The 14,043-nt window shown below is 39.2% G+C and overlaps 1 protein-coding gene across 3 annotated transcripts in view; it reads left to right on the forward strand.

Moving 5' to 3' along the window:
- UBE3A (ubiquitin protein ligase E3A) overlaps nucleotides 1-14,043 on the forward strand; it is a 56,125-nt gene that overhangs the window by 14,595 nt on the left and 27,487 nt on the right. For 2 of the 3 annotated variants that reach the window (XM_064143527.1, XM_064143526.1), the window contains 3 exons: nucleotides 3,061-3,195; nucleotides 3,794-3,910; nucleotides 7,127-7,171. In XM_064143527.1, the coding sequence (XP_063999597.1) occupies nucleotides 3,891-3,910; nucleotides 7,127-7,171 (65 nt within the window). In that variant the 5' untranslated portion in view covers nucleotides 3,061-3,195; nucleotides 3,794-3,890. The remainder of the gene's footprint in view (nucleotides 1-3,060; nucleotides 3,196-3,793; nucleotides 3,911-7,126; nucleotides 7,172-14,043) is intronic. The other variant, XM_064143528.1, reaches the window with a different exon arrangement.

Genomic DNA, 14,043 nt, shown 5'->3' on the forward strand with positions numbered 1-14,043 from the left:
ATATCTGATTAACACAGTTGGATCTGAGTCAAGCTTGGACACAGACTTACCTTGACTGTGATTGTGAAGCTGCTACCTGTGGTGCTTTGGCCCTGGCTGGGGGCCATATGCCCACCAAAGCTGCTCCTACCACTCTCTCTCTTAAATGGACAGGGAAGAGGGAAAGTATAACAAAAGCACAGGAGCCAAGATAGAAGCAATTTAACGAAGTGCAAAGGCTGTGCATGGAAGCAAAAGCAAAGATGTTGTTCTCTATTTCCTGTTAAGCAGACAATGCTTTGGTCATTTCTGGGAAGCAGGGCTCCAATACCAATAGTGGTTGCTTCAGAGGATAGAGGCTATCAATGGCTGTCCCCACACTTCCTTCTTTCACTTAGCTTTTATGTCTGAGTTGATGTCATATGACGTGGAATGTCGCTGTGGTCAGTTTGAGTCAGTTGGCCCATCTGTGTCCCCTTCCAAGATCTTGTCCAATGCTGTGTCTGGTCTTTGACAGGAAAAAATGCTGAAAAAGCATGCAGCCTTGGTGCCTGGCTCAGCAGTAGCTGAAACACTGACATGTTATCAACACATAGCTACAGAACTGCAAAAAACAGGAAAGAATTAACTCCTGTTCAGCCAAACCCAATACACTATCTCAGTGCATATTCTTTAATCTTTCAAAATCTATTTTTTTAAAATCTAACACCAAGATTTCATGTGTTCTTTCACTGTTGACAATCATGTTCATGGCTTCTCTCCTCCCACGTGAAACAGCTTCAGTATAAACCCCTTTTTTACTATGGTTACTGTCAGACTATACTAACATGTTTATATTTGAACAAAAGAGTACTGTAATTAGCATTTGCCCATGGTCTAGGTGATGCAGGTAGGGAATGATTGATTTCATACAGTCTAGAGCATGAACTGGTACTTCAGCAAAGTGGGTTTCCCAACCAATAAGGCATTAGAGATTACAGCACTGTCCTCTTTGACCAATTTACTAGAAGTTACTTGAGTAAAGAGCTAGAAGCATTGTTTATTCTTAAGTGCATTTTTATGGAGACATATCAGTTTAGAAAACAGCAAGTATTTCGATTTAACTTTAGGAGAAAGCACTGCCTTAAAATAGCTATCCATTCCTTTTAATGCTGGGGCTTGACTGAAAATGGATGTTGTCAGGTCTTTATCAGAATGCCATAAGCAGTGTTTTAAGGTTTCTTAGGTTTGCATCAGCATCTTGGGTTTTGCTGTTTGCTGTTCTGTGCAGCTGGTGGTAAGCAAACAGTGATTTAAAAGTCTTTACCCTATTTGTCATTTAATATTGACAAATGAAGAACCTTTCCAACTGACTCTCTTTCTGGCATGGACTCAATTAAACTTTGACAGTTTGTACCTGCAGAACATAGGTATTAGAGAACCTCTGGTTTGTTTTGGAGGTTTTTGGTAACCTGCTTCTTTTTACTGATGTGAGCTGCACTTGTGTTTATATGAGAAGACTCAAATATTACTGACGTCAAAATAGTTGTGACACATTTTCTACCTCAAGTTATGTGCCTGAGAAGGCTAATAAGCCTCGTTCCAAAACAAGCACAGATTTTATTCTGTTGCAGTTTTGTAGCAGAAAAATTGTAGTAGAATGGTACAAGTCAGCAGCTTTTCTGGCAAACATTAGATAATCTTGGGCCTTGCTTTCTGGTCAGTGATTTTTGTGTCTCTGACATGTTAAAAAAATTAGTGCTGAGGATCCTTGATTGCTCATCAAGCCCAAGACCTTACTGAAAGACCCTTGTAATAGGTTGGACCGAAGCACAAAAGCTTTCTTCGTGAAGCGTTTAAAATTGTCTCTGCTCTTCTAGTATTTGCACCAGAGCATTGTGATTGCAGGTGTTGTAGAGAGCTGCAAGTGTGCCCCAAATACCTTGCTAGCGTTTGTGCACTTTGCTCTTATATGCATGTATAGGGTTAAAACTCCAGGGGGAGTAACCCTGAACCTGACCCTAGGGGTCTTGGCCCCTCCCCAGGGGTGGGTCACACCACCAGGTGATGGTTAGCCCACTCCCCCCCCACTTCCTGTCCTATAAAGGAGAGGGGCTTCCTGTTCCTCTCTCAGGCTCGAACCCACGACCCTGGGATTAAGAGTCTCATGCTCTACCAAATAAATTGTCTTGGGTTCTAATTCAAATTCCCAGAGACTCTAATAAATTTGATAGACCCAATAACAATTTGTAGAGTGTCCTCCCCTCTTCCCCTTCTTTCCCAAAGGAAGGGGATTAGATATAGGGAGAGAGAGAGGTAAACACACCCGAATAAATCAATCTCACTCGATTTGGAAGTTAAAAGGAAAAGTTTAACAATAACTTAGAAAGGTATTGGAGGTAGGGAGGTTTACAAAGGATAGGTAAGGGAAAATGGCAAAAATACAAAAGGTATAAATACAACCCGAGCTGTGTGATGGTGGCTTTGTCTGCCTCGTGTCTGCCACATGGTATGCTGGTATGCAGGCAGAGGTGTGTAGAGTGTGGTGTGTGGGGAGAGAGCAAGAGTGGAACAGGAAGCCCCTCTCCTTTATAGGACAGGAAGTGGGGGGAGTGGGCTAACCATCACCTGGTGGTGTGACCCACCCCTGGGGAGGGGCCAAGACCCCTAGGGTCAGGTTCAGGGTTACTCTCCCTGGAGTGTTAACCCTATACATTGAGGCTTCTGCTGCATGGCACCCTACAAATGTGGGTTTCTGTCTGGGTTAGAGCCACAGGAGTAAACTTCTCAGATACAGAGGTCTGGCATCATAGCTACCAGCTGTTTAGATAAAGTAATATAGCTTTTAATTTTCTAAATACAGTAATTACATTTCCATTTCAATCAAAACTTTTTAACAGAAAGTGAATAATGTAGTTCATGATCTGACTCCATCAGAGGCCTTTTTTTCTTTACGGGCGTTGTCCAGTACACCTTGGGTGCTTGGGTGGGAGAGAGAATGGGGTGAACGGAGTGTTGAGGTTTATGTTTGGAAATACTTCTATCACTTAATTCTAGAATAGATAATAGCAGTAGGTAAGATACTAACTGGTTCCTTTTCAGCCATGGAAGTAATCAGCTGGGGTGGTCCCGGGGCGCTCTGGGCAGGACTATTGCTGAGTGATCATTGGCTGCCACCTGCGTGACCAACACTTCAATTTATACCGGTGGAGCCAGATCACAGGAAACAATTGACAGGTAAAAAACAGTTTTGAAAATTTAAGGCAGAGAGAGTACTTGTGACATAAATGGAGCAAAGAGCCTAGTTTGGCCGTGGATAGCAAAAGTTGCTTCTCTAAAACTTGCCTAGCTTTAGCTTATTTAGTTTTGGACAGAGGCACTCAGAAAAACAAGTTACATGTTCCTTCCTTGGCAACACAGAGCCTCGCTAGGAATCAGTATTAATTGAGTTGTAGCAGGGAAACAACCAATGGAGTTTTACTGTAGAAATTACAGTTCATATTTTTGCACATACTTCCACATTTTTAAATGCTTGTTTTGATGTCAGGTCCTTTCCACTGGTCTGAGAGACTTGGGCTTGGTTTTGGGTTTTAGAGAGACTAAAATTAAGTTGATGAATTTTCAAGTTCACCAGTTGAGTGTACTGTAGTGAGTTACTCTACAATTCTTAGAATGCCATAAAAAAATGAACTGATCTTTGTGCAATAGGTCTTAATCTCACAGGTAAAACAATGCTTAACGTCAATATTTTTGTTCTCTTTTTTATGTTTTTTTTAGTGGAATGGCTGAAAATAATTTGTAAGGACTTTTAACTAAATTATTTTTACTTATTTAGACCTGTTAAGCTTATGCTTAGCCCAGCGTGATACAGGACTGGTGTGACAACTCATTTTTAATCAGTGACTCAATTGTGATCACCCTGATGTCACCGAATGGCCACAGCTTGTAAAAGGTAAGCATGAGGTGTATTGTGTTGTTTCTCAGGAAATATTTAGTTCAGTGTTAATTTAAAAAGTGTTACATTTGTATGGTTTTTAAAAATTTTTTTATAAATAGTATTAAGATACATAGTTTAACATAAGTCTGGCAAAATTGACTTACCCTCTTGCTTAGTTAGTGACTTCACAGCTCACTTACCTTGTCCCTGCCTGTGTTTTCAAATGCGAGCACTGTGATGCTCTCTAGTATCCCTCTTGAAAGTGATACCATCACTTAAAAGTCCCTGATATTTTTTACTGTCATACTGAAATTCTATATAAATTGCTTAGTACACTAATTTAAGCAACTTTTTCTTTTTTTTTAAAGTATTTGTCCGGGAGGCTTGATGATGTTAAAAGCTGTAGGCTTGTATGCCTTTACTTTTCTCTTCTAGGGAAGTACAGTGGAGGTAAAAGGAGTGGCTTGCAGAAGGGAGAAGTTGTTCCCTGTGTTGTTGAAAGTGAACTGCAGTTTGAATTTGCTAGCTCATACTGCAGTGTTCAGATTAGTTGGTGTCTTGTGATCAGTATCTATGATCTAATTCAGAGCTGAAATTTATAAGAGCATTTGCTTTAAGATTTTCTCTGAACAGAACTCTTGTTTCAGATTTTAAGCATGATGAAAGGATGCCTTGCCATACTATATAGTTTTTCAGTACTGTTGCCTGATCAGAGGAATAACAAGGTATCTTACTTGTAAACAATTTGATATTGCAGAATAAAGATTCTCAATAAACCACTAGAATTCCTGTGATTAGATTGATTTTCCACGTTGTTTTAATGGGTACTGAAAGATTTTTTAAATTGTATTTTTTATTGTAATTTGAAACCTTTAAAATTCAGTTAAGTGCATTAATAGTTCTGCAAATCATAGTTACAGTAGGTCTGCTCATGTTATAGAAAACTTGGTTTTGCAGAATAGCATGTGCTGAATGGCACTATCTGTTCAAAGCCCAGATGAAAATCACACATAAAGATAGGAAAAGATTTTTGTGTGTAGACATACTGTTAACAGTATTTACATGTCTACTGCAGATTACCAGGATACATTTTTAAATGCAAAATTCAGATCTGAATCACACAGAAAATCACAGAATTGTCAGGGTTGGAAGGGACCTCAAGGATCATCTAGTTCCAACCCGACTGCCATGGGCAGGAATACCTTTCACTAGGTCAGGTTGCTCAGAGCCACATCCAGCCTGGCCTTTAAAACATCAAGGGATGGGGCTTCTACCACCTTTCTGGGCAACCAGTTCCAACATTTCACCACTCTCATGGTGAAGAACTTCTTTATAATATCTTCTATAATTTTACATACTTTCAAACTCTTTGCTGTCAGTCTCTGAAATTCTGGATGTGAATAGAGGAGCTTGCCAGAATGCATATAAACATTATTCTTTCTATGGCTTCTCAGATTGTATGGTTTACAGCATTTTAGTGTTTAGGTGAGCAATTAGGAAAAAAAAAGTTTTGTCACTGGAATTGAAGGGAAACAAAATTTAATTTTGCTGGTTTTGATCGTTTTTCTCGTCAGTAACTATCACATGAAGTCAGAACTTCAGTAAGTGGAACATAGTTTGGATGGAACACAGACCAAAATTTGTGACTGAGCAGTTTTTTTTATGTTACTTTCCAATTAGAGAATGCTTTGAGTATGAATGTCACGTTTGTTGGATACAGAGTTCAAAATTCCATCCCTAGTGTCAGTTGAATTTTGTAACTTCAGTGAAATACAAGAAAAGAAATTCCTGAGTTCGGCATAATCTGTCACTGCGTAGCCTGTCCACCTAGCCTAGGAATTTTAAGCTGTTTGCCAGAAATGCTTTCTAGGCACTGGATCTGTTGAAATCTTTAGTGAAATCCAGAATACTGGTATGTAGGTAAAGGAATTAAGATTGTAGTAGAGAATTCTGAGAACAGTCCAGGCGTTAATAGGAGAGACCATCTTGTAAGGCAGCACAGTGAAGCAGAGGAAAAAAGGAACTGCATCTGGCAAAAAGTGGGGATTTCCAGTAGGATTTAGAATAGTATAGATAGTCACATAGTAAGTAGAGGGATTTTAGAAATTCTATTCTCATAAAGAAATTTTTTCCTTTTAGAGTTCATAAAGCCCACTTAGCAGTGCTAAGCCCCCAATAGCAAATAGTTGACACTTACAAAGTGAGTTCTATTTGGAGATTTTAGCTCTTTTATCTTTTCAGAAAGTTCTGTTGTAAAAAATTTTATTTTGCCCATGTAACTGCAGGATTTCACTGTAGTCGCTGTGCTGTTTCTGCTCCTCATGCTATGTGTCCAGTGTGGTCAACTGTACCCAAGTGAAGATTGAATAAGGTGCTTCAGGGTGCAATTTTAAGGCAGATTAAGATGATTGAAGTCAAAACTGATGCATATGTACTCTCCTTGTCTCCTGGCTCATCCAGCTACAAGCTCACATGGTTAAAACCTCTTTGGGCAGGAGCAAGGAGAGGAAAAAGAAATATCCACTCTAGAAAAAATAAACTAAATGTCAACTTCTCAAATCAGGAAGATGGAGGTATGAAGGAGCTAAACAGCTATGATTTAGCCTACATAAGTTAATATAGATCTACACCCTTTAAGGTAGTTGGCAAGCTGAATGCAGATGCTGCTTGTGTGTTCAAAAATGCCAGCCAGTAACACTTTCCAAGTATTACTGGCTGACCTGTTGACTGGAAGGAAGAAACAGAAAGCTACCTGTGAGATTATGTCCATAAGTTCAAGTAGAGACATGAAATTTGCTTAGAAATTCTGTTGACACCCACTTCAAAGCTACAGCTTCTATAAAAGTCCAGCTGTGTAGAAAATCTGTCTGTAGCATCTGATCATGGATTAACTGAGTTTACATTTTAGTTACAGAAATGGTTATGAAAAATTGACCTAGACCTATCTAACCTGTATACTGAGGTGCTGCCAGCAGAGCTCTTCTTTAGCAGCTGTTGTTGTATAAGCTGTGGAAGAAAAGTGCTGTCCTCAGAGAAATTTGGCTTAATTATTTTCAGGTTTTCTTTTATAAATGGTCTGTAGTGTTTGAAACAAATTGAACATGTAAATGCATTAAAGTTGATACTTTTAGCAGCTATAATGTCTTAACATCACTTTTTGCCTTTCCGAACTCTTCACATTGTAATGACTTGACACTTAAGCATTTTTTGTTAATTTATCTGTATTTGCAGATCACCAGGAGAACCTCACTCTGAAAACATTGAAACTAGCCGAATGTAAGTAAATGAGTTTGGTGTATTTAAAAAAAAATAACATCTGTAACACTTAGTTATGCACTTAATGTAAGACAAATGCTGGTTAGAACTGTGGAATTACCTTAGGAAATTCTGAATTGGAGTTCTGCTATGGAAAGATAATTTTAAGCCTCTGCAGAACTTGTGATTTTTTTTTTTGAGGGTGAATGGGTTGAAAGAAAAATTCAGAGATTTAATTTAATATGAACCAGTAGATGGTAGCATAATACAGTGTCAGAAATCTCCAGACCTATAGTCAAACTTGACAGTAGGAGTGTAGTTTCCATCTGCTATTCACTAACCTCTTGCATGGGTTTGACAAAACTTCAGTACTAAAGCACAGTGCTTGCTGCTAATATCTGTTGTGGATGATAAACTGTTGAACTAAGAAAAATACCTTGGGCGTAAATTTGGCAAATTTGTGTAACTAGTTACTTCTAGAAACAGAAAACTAGCTTCCTTTCACTAAACAGTACTTGTGTAGCATCTTGCTTGCAATTCTGAAGCGTCTTTGTCTTCATTAGCCTAGAAGTTAAGATAAACTAGAAGCAAGATTGTTGTGGCAGACTAACGTTTATTTCAAATTCAAAGGAGTTTCAGGAATGAGGGCCATTTTTCAGAAGTACAAAAGTTATTTGAAATTTCATTCATCCATGAGTTAGCAAACAGATCCTTCTCCAGTTATTCAAACTGTCCTGTCATAGAATTCAAATAGGGGAAACCATAAACACGCAAGTTCCAAAGTAATAGAGGGAGCATAGCTCAGTGGTTTAGGGTACTGTCTGAGGCTTCTAAAGATCTAAGTTCCTTTCTTTTCTGCCACAAACTTCTTCTCTGACCTTAAGCGGTCTCCTCCATGCCTTATCCCCAAGTAAACTGGCATTTTAGCAATGGATGCTGAATCTAGTTTCAGGATACTTTGCAGGCTAGGGACATAGTGTGAATTACTGAAGGATTTCTCTGCTATATCTGCCCAACTAGGGAGGAGCCAAGTCGAGGTGAAGCTCTCTGCATGGATCTGCATACCTAACTTTACAAGTCGTGAAAAGGAAACAAGGAATATGCTTCCTATGTTCTTTTAGCAGTTCACTTCAGTGAAGACTTCTCTTGCACTAGCAGGAGCATTTCCGTAATAGATGGCACAAGAGAGAAAAGCACGTTCTTTGTTCTATTACAGAAATGCTGTCTAGCTGCTTTCTTAGGAATACAAGTTGCAGTCGTGCAGACCGGAGGGGTGACTGGCTGTTGCTACGTGGACACAGAACAGAACTTGCAGGATGAAAACACTTTGTTCTGCTCTGGTAACAGCCCTTGCTGCATTGTACTTTGCTGCTTCTGCAGCAAGTTGAGTTCTGTTCGTTTCCCTGACCTAGCCACACCAGGGAGATCAAACTGTAGACTGGCTGTAGTCCACTCTGGATATTGATAGTTGAACAACTGTTTTTTACACACTGTATGGAAAGATGTATCACAAACAAGCATCTTGACTGGTGCGAAGCAAAGACCCAAAGTCAGAAGGAAAAGGCAGTCCTACTCATTCTTCTAACAGTCTAATAACTTCATTTTTGTGTCTCATTCTTAAAATAGACCCTGAAAAAATAATTTACAGTAACAAGCTTTTCTCTATGAAAGACAAATTTAAATTTTTTTTGTGGTGCAGAGTTGCTTGTCAGTCTAAAATATGTATAAGCCAGCCAAATTGTAGGGTTTCACGTACTTGTTTGAATAGCAGTCATGCAGTATTCCTGCATGGTATACTGGCTAAGCTGAGTTTTCTAAAACCAAATTACTGTGGTGTGTATATCGACTATTATGGAGAATTTCCGTAGTCCTGCTGTGTAGTGGCTCTTGCCACAAAGTGGCATGGGAGGCCGAGTAATACAATGTGATCTGCAAATCTACAGTGTAGCTGAGATAGCTTCTACGTTATTTACATGCCTGCAATTCATTAATAAATGCAGTGCCTTAAGTGTTTTCTTGTTTGCATAACAAATGTTCAATTTTGCTGTGGTTGACTGATATGACTGCTTTATTTCTTTGTTCTGCGTTGTAAAGCTTTGTAGCAAGAGTATGATCACTTCTGTTTCACACATGTGAATTTAAATAAATGTAAAAAATACTGTGAGTCTCGCAAACTCTTAGGCAGCAAGCTCTTCTGTGGATAAATTCTGCTTATCCTGGGCTTTTCAAGTTCTGCCCCTGTGTGATGAGTATCTTGATGCTAGCTCAGTTAGGAGTATTTTTTCCATAACATTTATTCAAGTCTTTGAATCTCCTGTCTGCTCCTGTCATGGTTCTTCATTAATTTTCAGTTTCAATTAGTACCACTTTCTTAAGACCTCTTTAGCACTAACTTACATACTTTTTGTTTTCTTCACTGATGATTTGAGTTCTTGTCAGTTTGTGTATTTTGACTCTGTATTGTGTATTGTCACATGTCATGGCACAGGGTTGGGTATTTTTATATGATGGCTTTCTGTGCATTCATCTTTGTTTTTGAGGGCAGAATGCTTTGTAATTCTGAAACTTCTCTTTAAAGTTGTTAAACATCCCTCTTTTCCCTCCTATTTAAAATTTTACAGTTAGAGTTGATATGTAGTCATCTCACATTGGAGTAGTTTAATGTCTGCTTCATTTGCCTTGAAAGAATGGCAAAGTAAAATGTTACAGGTGCCTCAAGGTATGCCAGAAAAACATTGCAACCATTGCATGTATATACAGTAACTATATGAGTATTAGTATCTTTCATAATACATACTTTCAGATGCTATCCATGTGACTTCTAGACATAGAATACCTTAGATTTGCTTTCTTCATAGCTGAAAACACAAGTGAGTTTGCAGAGTATAGCCATGGGACATGGTGATCGTGGCCTCTACATTAAACCTTGTCACATAAGTATTTTTCTGGTATTTGCTACATGTTTTTACTGTCATTCTTAGAAGGAAAAGATTTAAGAAGTAACTTTGTGTGCACCTGCAGCCTTGCAGTGTGTTATGTCATGATCTGCCTAGGATAAATTTTAAAAAATCATTCTTGGAGCCTTTTGCAACACATCTTTAGCCAGGCATTGATTGCCTTGAGGAAGCTTCATCAGTTAGTAAGACTGCATTGTCTCTATTCAAGAATTATTGTTTTCTTTAATTTATCAACTACTTCGGCTGTAATTCTCTGTTTAAACTTTGCTTCCAAGAGCAAAAGTGCAGTAAAATAAGTTGATCAATTTTAGAATTATTTGAAAGAAAAGGAATTCCAGATTTTCACTAGAAAATACAACTGAACCAATTGTATATAGGCCTTAGTTTCAGTGAAGCCTGGAGGATGCTGTAAGTGTTACCAATTAAAAATAAAGAGAAAGGTTTAAGAGGAGCTGTTTCTCTTTGGTCTTTTCTAATCTGCAAATGCTAGACTGCGCTTAAACTGGTAGCTCAGGTGTTTAAATCTTATGATGTTGTGCATAATGAAGGCATAGTGAAAAAAAAACCTTGTGGAATTTAATAACTTGAAATCAATTTTTTGCTTGCCTCTTTACTTGACTCACTCTTCCTTATGTTATACAGAGGGATGTGGACAGCCTGGGCCAATGGGCTGAAGCCAACAGTATGAGATTTAACAAAGCCAGTTGCGGGGCTACAGTAACTCTATGCAGCACTACAGACTAGGGCTTAAGTGGCTGAAGAGCAGCCTGACAGAGAGTGAGCTGGGAGTGCTGGCTGACAACTAGCTGAACACAAGCCAGCAGTGTGCCCACGTGGCACAGAAGGCCAATGGCATCTTGACTTGTCAGGAATAGTGTGACCAGCAGGATTAGGGATGTAATTCCACTCCTATACTTGTCACTGGTGAGGCATTACCTTGAGTGCTGAGCCACTCACTTTGGGAAAGATATTGAGGTGCTGGGGCAGGTCCAAATGAGAGCAATGAGATTGGTGGAGGGACTGGAGGAAAAATCTTGAGAGGAGAGGGTGAGGGAGCTGGGGTGGTTTAGCCTGGAGAAGAGGAGACTTGGGAGGGGACCTTATCACACTCTACAACTACCTGAAGGGAAGTTGTAGTAAGGTGGGGGTCAGGCTCTTGTCCCAGGCAACTTGTGACAAGATGAATGAGAGGGCATGGCCTAAAGCTGCACCAGGGGCAGTGCTTACCAGAACGAGAACAAGGTAGAGTGATGTAATCAATTTGCCATGCTTCAGTCTACCCCTTTTATATATCATTCCATTGTTTGCATAAATCTATCTAATCTGAAACCATATCTACAATAATGATTAGTAAAGTCCATTTTTTTCAGTTGATCTTCATTCTGGCTTTCTCAGATGTAGGTGATTCGGAAGTCCAGGAAACAGAAAAATAATCTGTCTCTCTGCAGATGGGATGAGAATAGGGTCTCCTAGGTGACTTGAGGTTTGCACTCGTCTACCATAGATTCCTTGTGGGTTCTTTCTTTGGATGCCACATTGTACCTGAAAAATAAAACTCCTAACAGCTTGTATTATGCACTCAGAATGTAAACTTTGTCAGCTAAAGTTAGATTTCTTTGCAGAACACACTGAATTTTGCTGTTCTCTTGCATTACCCAGTATGTATGACCAGGATCTTCAGCAGATGCCACCTGTTGGAGAGATTTTTCCCTTGCCCAAAGGAGAATATACCCAAGCAGTTTTTCCTAACATTCTTTTCATGTACAACAGGAACTCTATTACCTTGTGCTATTTGTAACAGGTCTGACCATGCAGGTCCAGCTTGATTTACAGAACCTTTACTATTTATGAACTAGGTTGCTTGTGCTAAATGTTTGTCCCAGTTTTTCAATGGTCCACCCCCCCACTGCTGTTAGGGCAGTTTTCAGCAAACCATTATAGTGTTCAGTCTTCTCTGAAGCCAGTGCATAGTAGAGAATGTGCGTTTGAACCCTGTGGTGGGGGCCAAATAAAATGTGATGGGTTGAAATTGCCCCCAAAATACATTACCAGACTAGCTTAGAAGGTTTGGAAGCAAAGTGAAGCTATACTTAGAAGCAAGCTAAAACCTAAAAGCATAAAATGCTATGTATATGTACAAAATACTCCTTCCAGGAGGAGCTACCAGCAGCCTCCTTCTTCCCCCCCCACTTTCCTGGTACCTCACAGACACAATACACCAGCAGAAGATCAGGAAAGAGATATGGGAATAATGCAAAGCAGAATGGCAGAGAAGAAAATAAAGGAGCAAGAACAGTTTGTACAGGGAACTGTATACTAATCCAGCAGGCATATGGAATGATACAGACTTATTTGTCTTTCATATCAAATCCTCTATTTTATTTGCCTGCTACTGTTTTCTCTATTCAACATCTCTAGAACTGTCCTATTCCATGTTTATAATTACAGAAGTAGGCTAGAGGGTTAGTTTTAAACTACCACATGAGGTTTATTTTGTATGTTAGGAAGCACTTCCTTATGGAAAGGGTAATTAGACACCAAAGTGGACTTCCTAGGGAGGCAGTTGAGTTGCTTTCTGTGCGGGTGTTTAAGGAAAGATTGAATGTGGCACTTAGTGGCATGGTCTGGTCAATATGGTGGTGTTAGGGTTAGGTGTTGGGCTGGGCTTGATGACCTCACCTCTAGCCTCAATTCGGTGATAGTGTAAGTTTGAGATATCTTTTTTACAGGTCAGTCTTACATGTTGCAGTGGTCATTCCTCTTAGGTCAATATTGTTGTCTGAAATTCGTCTCGTGTCTTCTACCAAAAGATTCTGGTGGTCCATATGTAGACAATCTGTAGGTATTCTGTGTAATCTGAATCAGTGTCTCCAGCATACTTCTGACATCTCACTGTGGTGCTAAGATTAATCTCCTTTATTCAAACTGCTGATCAAAACACAGTGTATAAATGTCATACTTGATGAATTTAACTTTGTTCAGTAGAGACCAACTTGAAGTTTAGTTGCACTTGCTTGAGTGCCAGGACTTCTTTAATTGAGGGAAAACAGCATGGATGGTGCTAAAGAGTACTAAAGAATATTTTGCTTGATATTTGATTTTTTTTTGTGTGTGTACTGAATATAAAAGCTAGACTGAAAGATTCCTGCAAATATGTGAAATTTCTGTTATTAATTTATTTCCAATAACATCAAAGTTGGTCTAATTGTGGCCTCTAGCAAGTACAAAGTGTTAGACTTTAGGACTTTGTAGAGCTGTTGAGTGTTTTGTGTGGTTACACATGATTATTCTGCAGAATTTTAAACAATTGATACTTTTGATGCACTTGTTCTTTATTAATATAAAATTGTTTGAAGACAATAAGATGTTAAAAGTTTATAGTCAGTCTGTCGTGGAGGGGTTTTCTCTATTCCTCCCCTGTTAGGGGGAGGTGGGAAATTAATTTGAGGCGTTTTTTTAATAGAATTATTTATTAAAATTGTACCACCCCCAACCACTATGAAATCAAGGTTCTTATGCAAAGTTATGAAAACAGCTTTGGGATATATTTACAGGGATTGATTATTAAATGAAATATCAAATTATGAACAATTATAGACAGAAAGAGAAAAGTTTCTTAGGCTTAATGCCTCTTAACAACTCTAGTGTTTGCCCAGTAGGGGCTGAAACTGTGTGTGCTCCTCAGGTAGAGGTAACTTATGTTACAAAGGTATTAAAGCTTACTTAGATGTGCTCTTAGGTATTAATCCTTAATCACCCTCCCAGGATTCTGTCTCAGTGTGTGCCCAGTACTTGGGGTCTTTGCAGCTGGAGTCTGTTCCGGCTTGCAGGGAATGGTAAGGTTTCCCAGTCTCTGGGGTAATTAGGCTTTCTCTAACCTTCTCTCCTGGTGTGGTCTCTGCCTCGGAGCTGCTGCTTCTGGAAGCCGTGTGTCCA

Source organism: Pogoniulus pusillus, chromosome 5, assembly GCF_015220805.1.
Source record: "Pogoniulus pusillus isolate bPogPus1 chromosome 5, bPogPus1.pri, whole genome shotgun sequence".
Lineage (NCBI taxonomy): Eukaryota > Metazoa > Chordata > Aves > Piciformes > Lybiidae > Pogoniulus > Pogoniulus pusillus.